This window comes from Macaca nemestrina, chromosome 7 (genome assembly GCF_043159975.1).
Source record: "Macaca nemestrina isolate mMacNem1 chromosome 7, mMacNem.hap1, whole genome shotgun sequence".
In the NCBI taxonomy this organism is placed as follows: Eukaryota; Metazoa; Chordata; class Mammalia; order Primates; family Cercopithecidae; genus Macaca; species Macaca nemestrina.
In genome coordinates this window covers 76,058,823-76,079,492 of record NC_092131.1, presented here as the reverse complement: position 1 = coordinate 76,079,492, position 20,670 = coordinate 76,058,823, and the positions used below count along the sequence as shown (strand labels likewise).

At 34.4% G+C, this 20,670-nt stretch overlaps 1 protein-coding gene across 4 annotated transcripts in view; it reads left to right on the top strand.

The window, feature by feature from the left end:
- Positions 1-20,670, top strand: part of LOC105477946 (Rho GTPase activating protein 5) — a 71,308-nt gene that overhangs the window by 35,983 nt on the left and 14,655 nt on the right. For 3 of the 4 annotated variants that reach the window (XM_011734840.3, XM_011734843.3, XM_011734841.3), the window contains exon 3: positions 82-229. In XM_011734840.3, the coding sequence (XP_011733142.2) occupies positions 82-229 (148 nt within the window). The remainder of the gene's footprint in view (positions 1-81; positions 230-20,670) is intronic. The other variant, XM_011734845.3, reaches the window with a different exon arrangement.

Genomic DNA, 20,670 nt, shown 5'->3' with positions numbered 1-20,670 from the left:
CGAACTGTGTATTTACATTGCTTATTACTATTATTCCGAAATTAATTTTAATAGTGTTAACTTAAATATGTTTTCTTATAGCAGAAAAAGAAAACTAAGAACTTCAATCCACCAACACGTAGAAATTGGGAAAGTAATTACTTTGGGATGCCCCTCCAGGATCTGGTTACAGCTGAGAAGCCCATACCACTATTTGTTGAGAAATGTGTGGAATTTATTGAAGATACAGGTAGGATAGAAGAATCATTGCAAGAGATTTGATTTTAAATTTCACTTTTGATACACCAATAGTTTGTCTAACATTTGTGATTTGTTAAAAATAAATTTTGAAAGTGGTATATAGTTTTCATTATTAGGATTGTTTTATATTAACTCCATCTGATCAGGTAACCATCTGATATTTGAAAGAAGTTTTTGTTGACCAATAATGCTTTTATCGGACTTCTCCTGAAGTAATAAATGGCAAAGTTGAATACTAAACTGTTAAGCTTACCTTATTCTGGGATTTAGAATAACTTTATTAAGTTACGCTATTTAATGAAGAGATACAGTTATGGTTTGAATAATTTGGAAGTGTCCCATATTTTTAAGTCCAATACTGTTTACTTGCATTACCCATTTTACATATGGATTTTTCTTTTAAAACTTAGAGCAATAGTTGTAAATGTGTAAAAGGCAGCTTGTTCTATTTGTGATGCTACTGTTTATTCAATAGTTCTAGCTTGACATTTATATTTGTGTTGTATTTTTAAGGAATGCGTAGATATCCTCATTATTTTAAAAGCAAACCTGCTCTTATGTTTACTTTGCCTCATATAATCTCAAAACTAAAAAAAAAAGGCAAGTTAAAGGTGGAAAATAGGGACAGAAGATTGTTTTTGAGTGCATTTAAAACAAACACGAGTTAACTATGTAACCTTAGTGACTGAATGTACTACACATTTTAATGGCTTGAAAACATGAGCTAAGTCAGTTTTGGCTTTATTTGTTACTAATGATCCCTTGATAGATAAGCATTGTTTGAAAAACAAAGTAGGATACTCTTGTCGTCGCTAAAAAATCATGCCCATATTTATTCACATGTACACCTTGCCCTTTGGTTTATCAACTAAGTTGTATATATATTGAGTTATCTATTTGGTAATAGATATTATTATAAGGAATGTTGACTTTCAGTCTTCATGAGAGGATAGAATGCGCAGTGGCTCACGCCTGTAATCCCAGCACTTTGGGAGGCCGAGGTGGGCAGATCACAAGCTCAGGAGATCGAGACCATCCTGGCCAACAGGGTGAAACCACATCTCTACTAAAATTACAAAAATTAGCTGGGCATGGTGGTGCGTGCTTGTAGTCCCAGCTACTTGGGAGGCTGAGGCAGGAGAATTTCTTGAACCCGGGAGGTGAAGGTTACAGTGAGCCGAGATTGCGCCACTGCACTCCAGCCTGGTGACAGAGTGAGACTCCATCTCAAAAAAAAAAAGAAAAAAGAAATTGCATTATCCACTAGTTTTGTAGTTGAAATGGCATGTGTCTTCTGCCTTCAGTTAGTAAGTGTTAATTTATAGAGGCTACATTTGGATATGCTCTTTATCATTTATTTTTCCCTTCAAGAAATACTTGAGAAGTGTTATTAGATAAATTTCTTGTCTATTTTTCTGTCCATCTTTAATGTAGCAGAAATGCAAAGGTTCTTAAAATACTAACTTCCTGCTTTGGATTTAAAGAATTCTGATTTTCTCTAGTATTATAATTAAGCGTAGGGATACAACTGAACAATTAGAAAATACTTTCCTTTAGTGATCGAAAAGCAATAATAAAATTATAGATTAGCGTTTTGTACATTTATTATTTAAAATTTCCGTTTCTTGAATATTTCATAGTAGTTGAGTGATTCGGTTTGAGGAAAAGAAATGAATTCCAAATATAGGATAAAATGCAGGTCTAGTCCAATTCTTAACACAACTTGAATTAGTTTAGGTCAACTCTTAGGTAATTTATATATTTAAGTACTTTGGTAGAAAGATTACATAGACCATAGAATAGAATAAAAGATTAAACTAATTCTTTTGTTGTCACTGTAATATATTGCTTGATTTTATTACTAATTTTAAAACTACTAAGTGGTTTTAGCAGAAACTCTTAATTGCCTACGAGGTTGTTTGTGTCTTTTGAGGAATTCGTTCATTTCATCTAAATTTCATAAATTTACAGCTCTCAAAATGGACTGTAGCATAACCATCTTATATTTAAAGTTCAGCTTGTAAATATATTGCAGATACCCATTTCTTAAAAATTGTGATATTTTGCTGTTTATAGGTCCTTAGATATAATGATATAAATGATCAGTAATTGTGTTGTTATAATCAGTCCTCTTGTTTAAAAGACTAATCTTTCTTGAACAACCCTGGAGAAAATATTGACAGTTTAAAAAATCAGCTTTATTGATATGATTTACATACAATAAAATTCACTAATTTGAATTGTACAGTATGAATTTTTATAATCTATAGTCATATAACTGCCACCACAATCAAGATTTAAGTTATTTTCATCACCCCCAAAAGCATCTGGTCTTTTATTATTAAGTATAATGTTAGCTGTTGGATTTTTGTAGATGAACTTTATCTGGTTGAGAAAGTACTATAACATTCCCAGTTTGCTGAGTTTTTATACAAAATAAGTGTTGATTTTGTCACGTGGTTTTCTGCATCTGTTGAGGTTATCTTAATGATTGTTTTTTGCTGTGGATGGTGAATTACATTGATTTTCACATGTTAAACTAACCTTACATCCCTGGGATAAATACCACTTGGTCATGTTTTATCCTTTTTATGTATTGCTGAATTCATTTTCTAAAATGAAGGATTTTAGTCTGTAGTTTTCTTTTCTTGCAATGTCTTTGTCTGGTTGATATCAGACTAAAAAGCTGGCATCATAGATTAAGTTTATTTTCTGGAAGAGTTTGTGTAGAATTGGTAATATTTCTTTCTTTAATTTTAGTAGAATTCACCAGTGAAATGATTTTGACCTGGAATTTGTTCGTGAGGAGGTTTTTAATTTAAATTTCTTTAGTAGATATAGGGCTATTCAGATTTTTTATTTCTTCTTGAGTAAGCATTGGTTGTTTGTGTGTTTTGAGGAATGCATTCATCTAAATTGACAAGGTTTTTAATAAAATTCCTTTTTCTTTTAGTGCCTTGTAGCATCTGTAGTGATGTCTTTGTACCCTGATGTTACTAAATTGTGTCTTTTTTGGTATGGTTGAGGTTTATCAATTTTATTGATCACTTCAAAGAACCAGCTTTTGCTTTTATTGATTTTCCTTTTTTTTCCCATTTTTTAATTTATTGAATTCTACTTCTTGTTTCTTTCTTCTTTGGTTTCTCTGAAGTTTCTTAAAATAGAAATCTAGATTACTGTGTTAGACCAGTTTTCTTTTCCACTGTAAATATTTAATGGTCCAGATTTTCCTCTAAGCATTGTTTTAGCTATATTCCATATAGATATGTTGTGTTCAGGTTTTGTTTAATTCAAAATACTTTGTAATTTCCCTTTTTCAAAAAAACAGTTTAACTCATCGGTTATTAGATTTCTAAATATTTGGTGGTTTTCCACATCTTTTTTGTTCATTTCTAGTTTAATTATTTTGCATTTGAAAAACAAAGAGTTTGATTCCAGGTTAAGTTTATTGAGACTTGTTTTATGGCCCAGAATATGGTCTCTTTTGAATAGTTTAATGAGACCTTGAACTGAATGTTTATTATAGTGTGAAGAGTTCTATAAATGTCAGATCAAATTCTTTGAGCCTGTTGGGCAAGTCTTGTATATCCTATTTTTCTTGTTTACTTTTGTAAAATTAAGGAATACTGTTGAAATCTGCAATCATGATTGTAGATTGTGTGTTTCTTCTTTCAGTTCTATTAGATTTTACATCATGTATTTTGAAGATCTGTTAATTTCATACACATTTGGGATTATGTCTTTTTTTTTTTTTTTTTTTTTTTTTTTTTTTTTTTTTGGAGACAGGGTTCTCTCTCTTAACACCCAGGCTGAAGTGCACAGGTGTAATCTCAGCTAGCTGCGACCTCCACCTCCCTGACTCAGGCAATCCTCCCACCTCAGTCTCCCAAATAGCTGGGACTGCCACCACACCCAGTCAACTTTTTTGGTTTTAGTAGAGACAGGGTTTTGCCATTTTCCCCAGCCTGGTCTCAAACTCCTGAGCTCAAGCAATCTTCCCACCTAAGTCCCCCCAAAGTGCTGGGATTACAGGTGTGAGCCACCATGCCTGGCCAGGATTGTCTTACGAACTGACGTATTATCATTATAAAAAATTTCTTTTTATGTTTTGCCATATTTTTTGTTCTGAAGTCTACTTTGCCTAGTATTAATATAGCCAATGTTTTTTACTTTGAGTAGTGTTTGTGATATATCTTTTTCTTTACTTATGCTTTTATAGATCTTCATTTCTTATGTGGTATACATCTTTATAGTTTACCTTCAAGTGATATACCACTTTAATGTGTTTTATAAGAACCTTAGAACGATATACTTCCTTCATGCCTTGTTCTGTTGTTATATATTTTAAATCTATAATGTTTTAAAATCACAATACATGTTTATAATTTTTGCTTTAAACAGATTGTTGTCCTTGTTTTTGAAAGATACTTTCTTAGATTAGAATTCTTTTATTATAGCTTAATTGAAATATAATTCATGTTATACAATACACCCATTTAAAGTGTAGTTTATTCACAGAGTTGTACCAGCATCAGCACAATCAATTTTAGAACATTTTCATCATCCCAAGAAGAAAGAGTATACTGATTAAGCAATCACTTTCTATTCCCCACTCTTACTCCCCATCAATTTCTGCCTTTACAGACTTGCCTATTCCTGGATATTTCATATAAATTGAATCATATATAATGTGGTCTTTTGTGATTGGCTTCTTTCATTTAACATAGTTTTCGAGTTATTCATATTGTATCATCTATCAGTACTTAATTTCTTTTTATTGCTGAATAAATTATCCATTGATGGACACTTGGTTTGTTTCTACTTTTTAACTCTTGTGAAGAGTGCTGCTGTGAACATTACTGTCAGAGTTTGTGTGTAGACATATGTTTTCACCTCTTGGGTATATACTTAGAGTAGAATTGTTGGATCTATGTTTAACCTTTTAAGGAACTACCAGACTGTTTCAAAGAGGTGGCACCACTTGACATTCCCATCAGCAGTGTGAGTTCCAATTTCTCCACATTTTGCCAATGTTTATTTTTCTTTTTGATTATAGTCGAGTAAGTGGTAATGTGAAATGTATCTCATATAATTTTGATTTGCATTTCCCTGATGACTAATGAAGCAGAACATCTTTTTAAGTGCTTTATTGGCTTTTTGTATACATCTCTGAAGAAATATCTATTCAGATCCTTTGCCCACTTTTTAGTTGGATTGTTTGTCTTACTGTTGAGTTTAAGGGCTCTTTGTATATTTTGGATACAAATTGTTTACAAATACGATTTGCTAAAATATTCCCCATTCTGTGGGTAGTTTTGTACAATTTCTTGATGATATGCTCTGAAGCATAAAGTTTTCAATTTTGATGAAGTATGTTTTGTCTGTTTCTAAAATTTTGTTGCTGTGTGCATGATGTCGTGTCTGAGAAGGTTTTTGCCTAATCCAGGGTCACAAAGATTTACCTATCTTCCAAGAGTTTTAATGGTTTTAGCACATACATTTAGGTCTGTGATCCATTTTGACTTAATTTTTGTGTGTGGTTTAAGGAAAGGCTTCAGCTTGATCTTTTGCATGTGGATATCCATTTTATAAGCATTATTTATTAAAAAGACTATTTTACTGAATTTCCTTGGCACAGTTGTTCAAAATCAGTTGACCATAAATGTGAAGGTTTATTTCTGGACTCACTTATATTCTGTTGATCTATATATCTGTCTATACATGCTGTTATCTGTCCGTTTTCATTATTGTTTTGTAGTAAGTTTTAAAATCAGGAAATGTGACTGTTTCAAACTTTGTTCTTCTGGGTATAGAGTTTTAGGCTGATGTTGTCTTTTTTTCCTTTTCATTCATCTCTTTAAAGACTACTTATTATGGTATCTCATACCTAATGAGATTTCTGCTGTCATTCTTATCTGTGTTCTTCTGACTGTGATGTATTCTCTTTTCTCCCTCAACTCCCAACTACTTCAAGATTATTCTCTCTAGTTTTCAGCAATTTTATTAAAAATAATAAAATTATCACATAATTTTAATCTTAGTATTTTATTTTTAAAAAAACTACATCTGCTTGAGGTTTCTGGAGCATCTTAGCTCTCTTAGTTTATAATTTTCGAATTTGGAAAATTTGGGGCCATTATTTCCTAAAGTATTTTTTTCTCTTCTTCCATTTCCCACTCCTTATTCGTGTATTAGACCTCTAGGAATTCTTTAAAACTTTTTTTTTCTGTATGGCCAAATGTAGAAATGCCATTTAAGTCTTTCTTTTTATGTATTCATTTCTATACCTATTATATTGATGTTTTCCCGTGTATATATGTCTTTGGGCATATACGATTTATAATAGCTATTTTAAGATTTTTGGTTTACAAATTATGTCATATATCATTTCTGGGTCTCTTTCTGTTGTTTTTGTTGTTTTGTGGGTTATATTTTTCTCCTTCTTGTTTTGATAGTTTTGATGTCAGAATTCTGAATTTTATATTATTTAATCTTCTGAATTTTTAATTGGATGATGTTACTAGTGTTTCTTTAAAGAATGTTAGATTTGCTCGGTGCTTCTGCTTGGCTGGTGGAGAAAAAGAAAAAATGTTTGATTTGTTTTTTCATATGTTAATTATCTTGTGAATCAGTTTGGTCCTTTCTAAGATGGATTATAAGTTTGTATGGCAGATCTAAAGCAGCCTTTATTCTGATACTTGTTTATACCTACAATAAAACAAGATTTGACCCTATGCCTCATATATGAAAAAGGTTTTCTGAGAATAAAACTTGAACTATTCTCAGCTCTTGGCCTCAGGAAGTTTTATCTCATACATGTGCAGTATTCAACCAGAGAACCCAGAGACTCTTCTGCATATCCGATACTCTTTCTCTCTGTATTTCTTCATCTTTTTGGTATTCTACCCCACAAATTCTAGACTTCTCAGTCTTTCCGAACTCCCATATCTCCTCCGCTTTGGTAGACCATTGTGATTCCACCTCCCATCACTAACTACCATCTCAAAACTCTCCAGACATTACGTTGGGGCATTCAGACAGCTTGCCTCATTTGCTGCTTTTTCCCTCATGGATCGTGATTCTGAACTGTGATTAGTGTTCATGTTCAGTGATCAATGTTAAGTGTCTGAAAACTGGTGTTTCATACAATTTTTCGAGTCTTTAGTTTTTCACTGTGGAAGGGCAATTTCCATAGCAATCAGGGCATCATGGTGGAAGCATATGTCCTTATTTTTATAATAGTACTATCTTAATAAGTTGTGCTAGGTTCCAGTTGGGAAATGACCCTTGAAATATTGGTAATAAGTTTACAGTAGACAAAAAGGGATAGTGCGGAAGAGAGCAACTGAAGAGAAAGGGAATAATAGGTCTTACTGAAGAGTTAATAAGGATGATAAACCTGATAGATATTGGGTTGAAAGAGGGCTCAGAAGTGCCTCTCAGATTGCTCTATTAGGGTAACTGTAGATGGCATTCCATTAATGAAAATAGAAGTTATAATAAGAAATGGCAGTTTCATAATGGATTCATGTTTGGACATGTTAAATCTTCCAAGGTGCCTGTGGGACATATAAAAGCCTGAGACTCAGTTGTATATATGACTATGGATCTCTAGAAAGTGGTTTTGTCTTTAGATATGATTTTAGTAATTGTCAATGTCTAGATATTAATGAAAGCTATATGTTGACATAATTCAGGTTAGACATCTAGGGTGGGAAGAAATGTTCACAGTGCAAACAGGCTATACAAGAGTGGAGCCCTAAAACACTAGGGAGAAGAAAAATTATAGTAAGAAAGAAGCATGATTATCAACATTTGAGTGAGAATGATTTTTTTACATTGCTTTTTCTGAGGTGCAGTTCATAAATAACATAAAACTAACCATTTTGAAGTGTACAGTTCAGTGGCAGGTAGTATATTCACAATGTTGGATAACCACCACCTCATCTAGTTCCAGAACATTTTCATTTACCCCGAAGAAAACCCTGTACACGTTAAGCAGTTACTTCTTATTTTCCCCCTACTCCAGTCCCTGGCAGTAACCAGTCTGCTTTATGTCTCTCTGAATTTACTGATTCTGGATATTTCATATCAGTAGAATCACACAATGTATGACCTTTTGTTCTGCTTCTTAGCATTATTGTTTTGAGGTTCATCTGTGTTGTAACATGTATCATTATGTGTATATACATACATGCACACACACACATTTTGCTTATTCAGTCGTTGTTTGGTGGACGTTTGGTTTATTTCCACCTTTTGGCTATTGTGAACAGTCTGCTAGTCTGCTGTGAACATTCGTGTATACAACGATTCGTTCAAGTACCTGTTTTCAATTATTTGGGGTACCTAGGGGTAGAATACTGGATCATATGATAATTCTGTGTTTAACTTTTTGAGGGACTGTCAGATTGTTTCCACAGTGGATATACCATTTTACTTCCCACCAGCAATGTGCAGGGTTTCAAATTTCTCCATGTTTTTGCCAACACTTGTATGTGTTCTGTGTATGTTTTAATTCTAGCTGTCTTATCCATTTTGAAAAGGATTCCATTTAATCACCAAGTAGGTTTCTTTGGCAGTATTGTGATTTTTGCAATATTAAGTCTTTGAATCCATGAATGCTTGATGTCTTTTTTATTTAAGTCTTTAATTTCTTTCAGTACTGTTTTGTAGTTTTCGGTGTTCAAGTCTTGCCCTGGTTGACTTTATTCCTATGTATTTTATTGGAATGTTATTGTAAATGGAGTTTACTTAGTTTAATTTTCAGGATGTTTATGGTGGTGTGTAGAACTGATTTTTGTGTGTTGATCTTGTATCCTGAAATTTTGCCGAATCATTAGCTCTATTTTTTGTGTGTATTTGGGGATTTTATATATGTTTGTCTTCTGTGAATAGGGATACCTTTACTTTCCAATCTCAATGCTTTCTGTTTCTCTGTCTTGCCTAATTGCTGTGGCTTGAACTCCCAGTGCAATGTCGAATAGCAGTTGTGAAAGGAGCACACCCTTGTCTTGTTCCTTATCTCAGGGGAAGCTTTTATTCTTTCATCATGGAGTATGATATCAGCTGTGGGTTTTAATGTTCTTTGTCATGTTGAGGAAGTTCCTTTCTGTCTTATTTTCTTGTGGCTGCCATAGTGAAGTCCTGCAAGGTGGATAGCTTTAAAGAACAGGTATTTATTGTCTCATAGTTCTGAAAGCTGGAAGTCTGAAAGCGAGCCATGCTCCCTCTGAGACTCTAGGTAAATCTTCCTTGCTTCTTTCTTGCTTCCGGTGGTGGCTGTCAATCCTTAGTGTTCCATGGTTTGCAGCTGTATTACTACAATCTCTGCCTTTGGCATTCTCCATGTGCGTGCACGTGCAGGGGGGTGTGTGTGTGTGTGTGTGTTTTCTCTTCTTTTCATAAGGACATATTCATATTGGGTTAAGGACCCCACCCTACTCCAGTATGACCACATCTTACCTTAACTAACTACATCTGCAATGATCCTATTCCAAGTAAGATCACTTTCTAAGGTATTAGGGGTTAAGACTTCAACATATCTTTTTAGGAGGCAAAATTCAACTCATAATACCTTTCATTCCTAGTTTGTTGAGTGATGACAGTGATTATTATTATGAAAGGGCATTGGATTTTATTGAATTACTTTTCTGTGTCAGTTGAGATAATCATATTATTTTTCTTTTCTTTCATTTATTGATGTATTACATGGATTGCTTTTTCTTATATTAAACCCCCTTGCATTCCTGGAATAAATGCTTTTGGGGTTATGGTATATAATCCCTTTAACATGCTGTTAGATTCTATTTGCTAGTATTTTGTTGAAGACTTTTGTATCTATATTCATAAAAGATACTGGTCTGTTTTGTTTTCTTGTGGTGTTTTTGTCTAAATTTAATGTCAGGATGCTACTGACCTCATAGGAGTTAGGAAGTATTTCTACTTTTAGAATGGTATATTTAATGACTGTGTTCCCTGGTTTTAAAAGTGTGCTGTCTTCAGAATCTATTGAGGCATTCTTGTGTTAGATACTTATGCTTTCTAAATTTTTTTCTGCATTTTTAGTTTTTCAGCCTCCTGCTTTATTGTCAGTATACCTCCTGCTACTGTGTATCTCATTTTTGCTTTTCCAGTTTGCAACTTCTAATCTGCTGTGAGTCCGGAAAACATATGGCAGAGTTAAAGTGTGCTTTTGGTTAGGTTAAATAGAATCTGTGGAAAAACCTAAGGTGTTTCTCTTACAAGTGAAATAATATATTTTAGTGGAAAGGCTTTGTGACATCTTATTGGCTATTTGTAGTCCTTTCTGTTCCCATTTTTTTCAGTTATGATAGAGTAGGTGATCAGGTGACCAAATTCCAGATAGGTGAGGTATTACTCTATTTGCCAGAATTTTTATTTGCATGTGGTTGCAGTTAATCTGGAACACCCCACTGTTACAGATGAATTATAAAGAAACAGAGACTGTCTTTAAAGCATAGCGGTTATATTTTTGGTAAAAGTGGATTAGAAGGATAAACATTAATAGCATTCTTTGTATATTGGTCTAAAACTTGTGTGTAGTTTCACCACACCAATATGGGATGAAAATGGATGAATGAATCTTTGTGTTATTGCTAATGTAAATACAACTTCCTTAAGTAAAACCTCTTTGTTTAAACTTCAACTTTCCCACTTGATGCTTTCAAGAACTACCTGCTGCCTTTTTTTTTTTTTTTTTTTTGTATCACTACAACACTTTTTCACTAAATATCAGTCCCTTGTTTCTCCTGCCCTATCTTGTCTGGATATTTTTCAATCAATTTTTATGTTTACTCCCTTGCATACTTCCTCAAAACTTCCACCATTTTATTCACTTGGCAAAACCTCAACTTTGGTTAAACCCTCTGGTTACTCTGTGTTTGAAACAGAACAGGGGATCATGGCTATAGAAAAACAAACCATGCAGTTCACTTGGACTGTATGACCACACTTCCAGGCACAGTGGCTCACACCTGTAATACCAGTACTTTTGGGAAGCCAAGGCGAAAGGATTGCCTTATCCCAGGAATTCGAGGTTGCAGTGAGCCATGATCACAGTACTGCATTCCAGCTTGGGTAACAAAGCGAGACGGAGACTCTACCTCTGAAATAAATATATATATATATCTCCCCACATATCTTAAGCAGCTTAATCATCTTATATTTCCAATTTACCTAGTAAATTTGTTTGTTGAATCCCTTACATTCATAAGGGTTTTTTTTTGTTGTTGTTGTTTTTTTTTTTTTTGAGACGGAGTCTTGCTCTGTACCCTAGGCTGGAGTGTAGTGGCGTGATCTTGGCCCACTGCAGCCTCTACCTCAGGTAGAGTGATTCTTCCTGAGGTTCAAGTGATTCTTGTGCCTCAGCCTCCTGAATAGCTGGGATTACAGGTGCCCACTATCACACCTGGCTAATTTTTGGATTTTTTTTTTTAGTAGAGAAGGGGTTTCATCATGTTGCCAGGCTGATCTCGAACTCCTGACCTCAAGTCATCCTTCCACCTTGGCCTCCCAAAGTACTGGGATTACAGGTGTCAGCTACCACGCCCAGCCCAGGATTTATTTATTTTTTTTTGAGATGGAGTCTTGCTTTGTCACGCAGTCTGGAGTGCAGTAGTGTAATCTCAGCTCACTGCAACATCTGCCTCCTGGGTTCAGGCGATTCTCCTGCCTCAGCCTCCTGAGTAAGCTGAGACTACAGGCACGCACACCATACCCTGCTAATTTTTGTATTTTTAGTAGAGATGGGATTTCACCATATTGGCCAGGCTGGTCTCGAACTCCTGGCCTTGTGATCCGCCTGGCTCAGCCTCCCAAAGTGCTGGGATTACAGGCATGAGCCTCCACGCCCAACCTGTTTTGCTTTATTTTCTCACATTTTTCAAAATTTTGGGATCCTTAGAAATGTTACAATAATAATATTATTGAGCATTTGTTTACCCTTACCTAGCTTCACCAAGTAAACTTTTTACCACAGTTCTTCTCCAACTTTTTGGGAGTTTGGTGGGAGGTGCCGAACAATGTGAAATTCAGTTAAAAATGGCATGACACTTCACCTCAAAGTCATTTAGTATAGATTTCCCCACTAATAAGGGCATTCTTTTCACATAACTGCAAAATAAATACCATGTTTAGGAAATTTAATATTGATACAATTCTATTGTCTAATATAATATCTGTATTCAAATTATCCCAATTGTCTCAACAGTGTCCTCTTAGAGCTTTTTTGTTGTATCAATCCAAGATCCAAGCAATGATTATGTATTACTTTTCTTGTCATACTTCTTTGGTCTTCTTTAATTTAGAATAGTTTTCTAATCTTGTGTGTTTGTTTTCATGTCACTTATATTTTTTGAAAATTCAAAGTCTTTTTTTTTTTTGCAGAATATTCTTAAGTTTATTTGACTAGAAAGTAGTGACACTTTTCAGTTCAGTAAACTGAACTCGTAATAATATATATATATCCCCTCCCCACATGGAATTTTAAGAAACTTGTTTTTGATAAATTGAGAAAAGAAAATACTGCCTTTCATCTTATTCCTGTAATGGCATTGTGCCTGAAATGTCAAGTATCACCACAAAAAACTCTTGCTCTATTGATGTTACTTCATCCCTATCAGCTTTTTAGCATGTGAAAAATCTCACTTCACTTAGCTTAAGTGAAGCCCCATTAGTAATGCATCATTTTATAAAAACAGCATGAACACATTTACTTCAGCTGTTGTTGTAAAACTCAAAATAGCTGGCCTATTGAACTATACAATATCAGGGACAATATATTTTATGTATTTGTATATTTTATGTAACAATATATTATATCACACATATGTACTGTAAATACAGCACATAGTGGGCACTTAAACATTAAATCTTGTTTGAAATCAAAATATCACAATGTCTCATCATAGTATGTCTTCATGTGTTTATCTTTTGCTTCTCCTGAGTACATCTTTAGTTTGAGTAATTTATAGCCATTCCATTTACTGTCGATGTAATTTATGCGTATCTGATTTACTTTGCTATTGGGTCTGAGCCATCACATTTACAAGAATGACTCCCAGATCTTTATCTCTCACATTCCAGAGTGTTCTTATATTTCATTCTTATATTTAATTCTCCCAATTGTCCAGGCCTCAGGTATCTCACTAATCTGTCTTTTTCACCCATTGTGCCCACATACCATTAATTGCCCATCCTTGTCCATTCCTAGCAATATTTGTCTTAACATCTGTTTTACAGGGAAGACTCAGTATATTATAGCATTTATTTTGTTCCTTCCAATCCAGTTGTCTCATCACTCCCAAATATTTTTCCTGCTAAAAAGTATTGAGTGCCTAGAAAGAAAAAAGACCAAACTTTCATTGCTTAGGAATTGAGGCTTTTTTGGTTTAAATTATTTTAGTTGCTAGTCAGCAAAACACTAATGCAAAAATTACATTTAACTGGAATGAAGGTAGAGAAGCTGAAAGCAACTCATCTATTGGGCCAGAATCAGGCAGTGTTCTCTTTTCACTTCTCTGTCTTTTCTTTGTCTAGACTCACCTGGTCTGTTCGCAGATCCTAGATTTTTAGGTCTAAGTTGTTTCTTTGTTTGAGGCAGAGTCTCTTTCTGTTGCCCAGGCTGGAGCACAGTGGCGTGATCTCACCTCACTGCAACCTCTGCCTCCCAGGTTCAAGCAATTCTCCTGCCTCAGCTTCCCCAGTAGCTGGGATTACAGGCACATGCCACCACACGCAGCTAATTTTTGAAGTAGAGACAGGATTTCACCATGTTGGCCAGGCTGGTCTCAAACTCCTGACCTCAGATGATCCACCCACCTTAGCCTCCCAAAGTGCTGGGATTACATGTGCAAGCCACCACTCCCGGCCAATTTTTAGGTCTAAGTTTTAACCACATGCTAAGCCTAACCAGGTATCTTTGAATTCTAATTCCAAATTTCCAGAAGAGAGAATCTGATGAGTACAGTATAGTGAACATAGTGCCTAATTTTTAATTTTACATTACCAAATAATTATTTAATTTTTGATAACTGATGAATGTAGGATATGTTTTACTGTGTTAAAATGCATATTGCATTGTGCAGTTTTCTTGAAATATTATTTTTACCATTTACTCATGGATCTCCTGTAGTCTTTATACTTATATCAAACATAAGAATGTACTTTTAATTCAGTGGGAGCTAGGTTCAATAAGCTTATCTACTATTAGTTCTTGTTTTGTTTTTTTCTTCCCAGCATGGGCTTTTAGAATTATTTTGAGGTAAAATTTATATAACATAAGGTTAATCATTTTAAAGTATATAATTCAGAGGCATTTAGTATACTCACAATGTTGTGCAGCTGTCACCTCTGGTTGCAAAATATTTTAATTGCTCCAAAAGGAGATCCTGTACCCATTAAACAGTCATTCCTCAATTCATTCCTCTCACAGCCCTTGCAACCAATCTGTTTTCTCTATAAGTTGCTCATTCTGGGAATTTCATGTTCTGAAATCACAAAATGTGACCTTTTGTGTATGGCTCTTTCATTTAGCATATTATTTAGACTTATCCTCATTATAGCATGTATCAGTACATTATTTCTTTTTATGATTTATAAATTCCATTATATAGCTGTACCACATTTATCCGTTTATTCATTGACAAATATTTGGATTGTTTTCATTCCTTTGACTATTGTGAATAGTGCTGCTGTGAACGTTTGTGTATATTTGTTTTAGTACCTGTTTTGAGTTCTTGAGAGTATATGCCTAGGAGTGGAATTGCTGGATCATACAGTAATTCTATGTTTAACTTAGTAGAGAATCACCACCACATTGTTTTCTACAGTAGCTGCACTATTTTACATTTTTGACAGCAATGTACAAGTGTTTCAGTTTCTCCACATCCTCACCAACACTTGCTGTTTTCCATTTTTAAATTATGGCCATCCTTAGTAAATATGAAGTAATACCTCATTGTGATTTTGATTTCCATTTCCTGTTGACTAATGATGTGGAGCATCTTTTCATGTGCTTCTTGGCCATTTGTACCTTCTTTGAAGAACTCTTTTTTTAAGTCTTTTGCCCTTTTTAAATTGGGTTATCTTTTGTTAAGTTGTTTGTATTTCCTAGTACTGGACGTTTGTCAGGTAAGTGATTTGCAAATATTTTCTCCCATTCTGTAGGTGTGTATAAAAGTTTTAAATGTTAATGAAATCCAATTTATTTTTAAATAAATTGGATGTATATTGTTGCTCATGCTGATGGCATCATAAATAAGAATTTATTGGCAAAATAAAGGTCATGAAGATTTATCACTTTTTCCTTTATCCCTAGGTTTTATAGGGTTTGCTGTTACATTTAGGTCTTTAATATATTTTTGTATATAGTATGACGTAGAGATCTAAATTCGTTCTTAGGCATGTGGATATTCACCTGTCTCTGCACTATTTATTGCAGAGTATCCTTTTCTCATTAAATGGTCTTGACATCCTTGTTGAAAATCAGTTGGCCATAGATATATGGGCTTATTTCTGGACTCTAAATTCTATTCCATTGATCTGTATATTGTACTTTTGCTAGTACTACACTGTTTTGGTTACTGTAATTTTGTAGTAAGTTTTGAAATCAGAAAGCATAGAGTTCTTTGGTTCTTTCTCCTTTTTCAAGATTCGTTTAGCTACAGAGTTTCCTGCAATTGAATGTGAATTTGAGAATTTTCCTTTCCATTTCTGCAAAAATGGCCAATTGGATTTTGATAAAAATTACATTGAATCTATAGATCAATTTGGGTAGAAGTTGCCATTTTAAAAATATTTAGCCTTCCGAGCTGGGCGTGGTGACTCACGCCTGTAATCCCAGCACTTTGGGAGGTCGAGGTGGGTGGATCACCTGAAGTCAGGAGTTCAAGACCAGCCTGGCCAACATGGTGAAACCCTGTCTCTACTAAAAATACAAAAACTAGCCAGAAGTGGTGGCAGGCGCCTGTAATCCCAGCTACTCGGGAGGCTGAGATAGGAGAATCCCTTGAACCCAGGAGGTGGAGGTGAGCCAAGATCATGCCATTGCACTCCAGCTTAGGGACAAGAGCGAGACTTTATCTCAAAAAAAACAAACAAAAATTTCGCCTTCCAATCCACAAACACAGGATATCTTTTATTTAGATCTTTAGTTTCTGTCAACACTATTTTGTCATTTTCATTGTACAAGTGTTGTACCTTCTTGGTCAAATTTATTCCTAGGTATTTTATTCTTTTGGATGCTGTTGTGAATGGAATTGTTTTCTTGATTTCATCTTCGGATTGCTCATTGCTAGAGTATAAAAATACAGCTAACTTTTATGTGTTGATCTTGTAACCTGCAACTTTGCTGAATTTTGTATTAACTCTACTAGTTTTTGTTTGTTTGTGGTTTTTTTTGTTTCGTTTTTTGAGGCAGAGTCTCATTCTGTTGCCCAGGCTGGAGTGCAGTAGTACAGTATCTGCTGACTGCAACCTCCACCTCCAGGGTTCAAGCAATTCTCCTGCCTCAGCTTCCTGAGTAGCTGGGATTACAGGTGGATGCCACTGCGCCTGGCTACTTTTTGTATTTCTAGTAGAGATGGGGTTTCACCATGTTGGCTAGACTGGTCTCGGACTCCTAAGCTCAAGTGATCTGCCCGCCTCAGCCTCCAAAGTGCTGGGATTACAGGCGTGAGCCCTGTGGCTAGCCAACTCTACTGGTATTTTTTGCTGATTCTTTAGGATTTTCTGCATGTAAGTCATGTAATCTGTAAATAGGGATAATTTTACTTCATTTTTTTCCAACTTGGATATTATTTATTTTTCCTTGCCTACAACTCCAGTGTAATGTTAAATGGAAGTGGCAAAAACAGACATACTCGTTTCCCCATCTTAGGGGAAAACTGATTCTTTTACCATATTTCATCACAGCTAATAAGTATATTAGCTGTGGATTTTTCATAAATGTCCTTGATCATGTTGAAGAAGATACTTTCTGTTCCTAGTTTAAGTGACTTTATCATGAAAGGGTGATGAATTTTGTCAAATGCTTTTTCTACATCAGTTGAGATGATCATATGGTTCCCCCCACCCCCTGCCAATTTATTCTATTAATGTGGCCCATCGGACTAATTGTTTTCCATATTTCAAACTACCCTTGCTTTCTTTGGATAAATCCTACTTGGTCATGATGTATAATCTTCTTAATACTCTGCTTGATTTGGTTTGGTAGTATTTTGTTGAAGATTTAAAAAATCTGTATATGTAGGGGATATTGGCCTGTAGTTTTCACTTTGTGTTTTTAATCTGGCTATGGGGCATTAGGGTAATCACAGCTTCATAGGAAGTGTTTCTCTTCTGTTTTTTAGAAGAGTTTGAGATCAATTATTGTTAATACTTTTTTAAGGGTTTGGCGTAATTCTTCAGTGAAAACATCTTGTATTGGGCTTTTTTGTTTTTGTGAGCTTTTGATTACTAGATCAATCTCATTATTTGTTATAGATCTGTTGAGATTTTCCATTTCTTGAATCAGTTTTGGTAGTTGCTATATTTCTAAAAAGTTGTTTATTTCATTTAACTTACCTAATTTGATGGCATACAATTGTTCATAGTATTCTCTTGTAACCCTTTTTATCTTTATATTTCAGTAGTAATATGTCTCCTTTCATTCTGATTTTAGTAATTGGAGTCTCCTTTTTTTTTTCCCTTGGTAAATCTAGCTAAAGGTTTGTCAATTTAATCAGTCTTTTCAGAGAACCAACTTTTGGTTTTGTTTGATTCTCCCTATTGTTTTTCTACTTTCTATTTTATCTGCATATTAATTTTTATTATTTCTTTCATTCTGGTAGCTTTAGGTTTAGCTTTGTCTTCTTTTTCTAGTTCTTTAAAGTTGAAATCTTTTTTAATGAAGGCTTTTACAGATGCAGGTTCCCTCTGAAAATCTTTTGGCTGCATCCCATAGGTTTTGGTATATTGTTCTTTTTGTTCATGTCAAAGTATTTTCTAATTGTAATTTCTTCTTTGTTCCATTAGCTGTTAAAGAATGTGTTGTTTGGCTGGGCACGGTGGCTCACACCTGTAATTCCAGCACTTTGGGGGGCCAAGGCGGGCAGATCACGAAGTCAGGAGATCAAGACCATCCTGGCTAAGACAGTGAAACCCCATCTCTACTAAAAATACAAAAAAAAAAAAAAAAATTAGCCGGGCGTGGTGGCAGGCACCTGTAGTCCTAGCTACTGGGGAGGCTGAGGCAGGAGAAGGGCGTGAACCCAGGAGGTGGAGCTTGCAGTGAGCCGAGATCACACCACTGCACTCCAGCCTGGGCGACAGTGCGAGACTCCTTCTCAAAAAAAAAAAAAGTTGTTTAATTTTCACATATTTATTAATTTTCCTTTTGTTACTTATTTCTGTTTTCATTCCCTTGTGATCAGAGAACATATTCTGTATTATTTCAGGCCTTTAAAATGTATTTAAACTTATTTTATGTCCTAACATACAGTGTTTCCTCCAGAATGTTACATGTGCATTTAAAGAAAATGTATATTGTGCTGTTGTTAGATGGAGTGTTCTGTATGTCTGTTTGGTCTAGTCGGTTTACAGTGTTCAAAGTCTCTGTTTTCCTTGGTAATCTTCTGTCTAGTTCTGTTCATTATTGCAGTGGACTATTATCGTCTCCAACTTTTATAGTTGAAATGTTTATTCCTCCCTTCAATTCTGTCAGTTTTTGCCTCATATATTTTGGACTCTTGTTAGGTGCATATATGTTTATAATTATATCTTACTGATGGATTCTCCCTGTTATTGATGTATAATGTCCTTCTATGCTCTTGTAACAGTTTTTGTCTTAAAGTGTATTTTTTCTGATACTAGGATAGCTACTCCGACTGTCTTATTAATTACTATTTATATGGAATATACTTTTCTATCCTTTTACGTTCAACATATTGTGTCTTTGGTACTGTAGCGATTGTCTTGTAGACTGTGTATAGTTGGATGCTGTTTTCCTCTTTTATCCATTCTACCAGTCTCTGTCTTAATAGATTTCAAATTATTTTCTTAGTCATTACCCTACAGTTTACAGTTAACATATTTATAATAATCATGTTTTAATTGAAAGCACCTTTTTTTCAAAAGTGTACAAAAACTGCTCATTTAGAACTTCATTTCCCATCCTTGTTATTGTCAGAAATTACATCTTTATATATTTTATGCCCGTTAACATAGACTTGTAATTATTGTTTTATGTACTTCTAAAATCATACGAGGACAAAAAGGAGTTATGAGTAAAAAATGAAGTACTGCTGGCTTATTTGCTTGGCTGTCTTGCTGCCATAACCTTGGTTATTTATTCTTTTGTATGGCTTCAAGTTGTTGTCTAGTGCCCTTTCATTTCAGCTTAGAGAACTTCCTTACTCTCTTTGCCATATCTTGTAGGACATGTATACTAGTGATAAACTCTCTCAACTTTCATTTATCTAAGAGTATCTTAATTTCTCCTTCATTTTTGAAGCGTAGTTTTACCAGACACAGAATTTTTGGTTTGCAGGGTTTTTTTTTTTTCTTTAAGCACTTTAAATAATATCATTCTACTGCCTTCCAACCTCCATGGTTTCTAAAGATCAAGTAGGCTGTTAATCTTATTGAATATACCTTATATGTGACAGTTGCTTCTTTCTTGTTTTTTCATTCATTCCTCTTTTCTCCTCAGACTGGATAATCTCAACCGGTCTTTAAAAATTCACTGATTACTCCTTCTGACTGCTCATGTCTGCTGTTAACCTCTCTGGTGAAGTTTTCTTTTGGTTTATTGCACTTTTCAATTACAAAATTTCTTTTTAGGGTCTTTTTATAATTTCTGTGTACGTATTGATATTCAGTTCATTGAGTCATCATTCTCCTGGTTTCCTTTAGTTCTTTGTTCATGGTTTCCTTTAGCTCTTTGTGATTTTTTTAAAAAATCTTTTGATTTAAAGTCTTTGTCTAGTAAATGCAATGACTGGACTTCATTGTGGGCAGTTTCTCTAAATTTCTTTTTTTCCTGTAATAAACTCTACTTTCTTGTTTCTTTGTATGCCTCTTTTTTGTTGAAAATAAAGACATTTAAAAGATTATAATATGGCAACCCTGGAAATGAAATTCTTTCCCCTCACCAGGGTTTGCTTTTGCTGTGTGTTGGTTATATTGTTTGCTTGTTTAGAGACTTCTGTAAACTATTTTTGTGAAGTCTGTATTCTTTGTCTTTTGCTGCCACTGAAGTCTGTTCTATTCACTTGGTGGTGATTTGTTAGTTTCTTTAAATATCTGGAGCCAAAGGAAAAACAACACTTTCCAAGTCTTGTGGGTGAAACAAAGGCAAGCCCTTATACTTTTCCTTCAGAGAGCCAAAAGACAGGTTGAAATCCATGACCACAGTTCTTTCAGAATAAG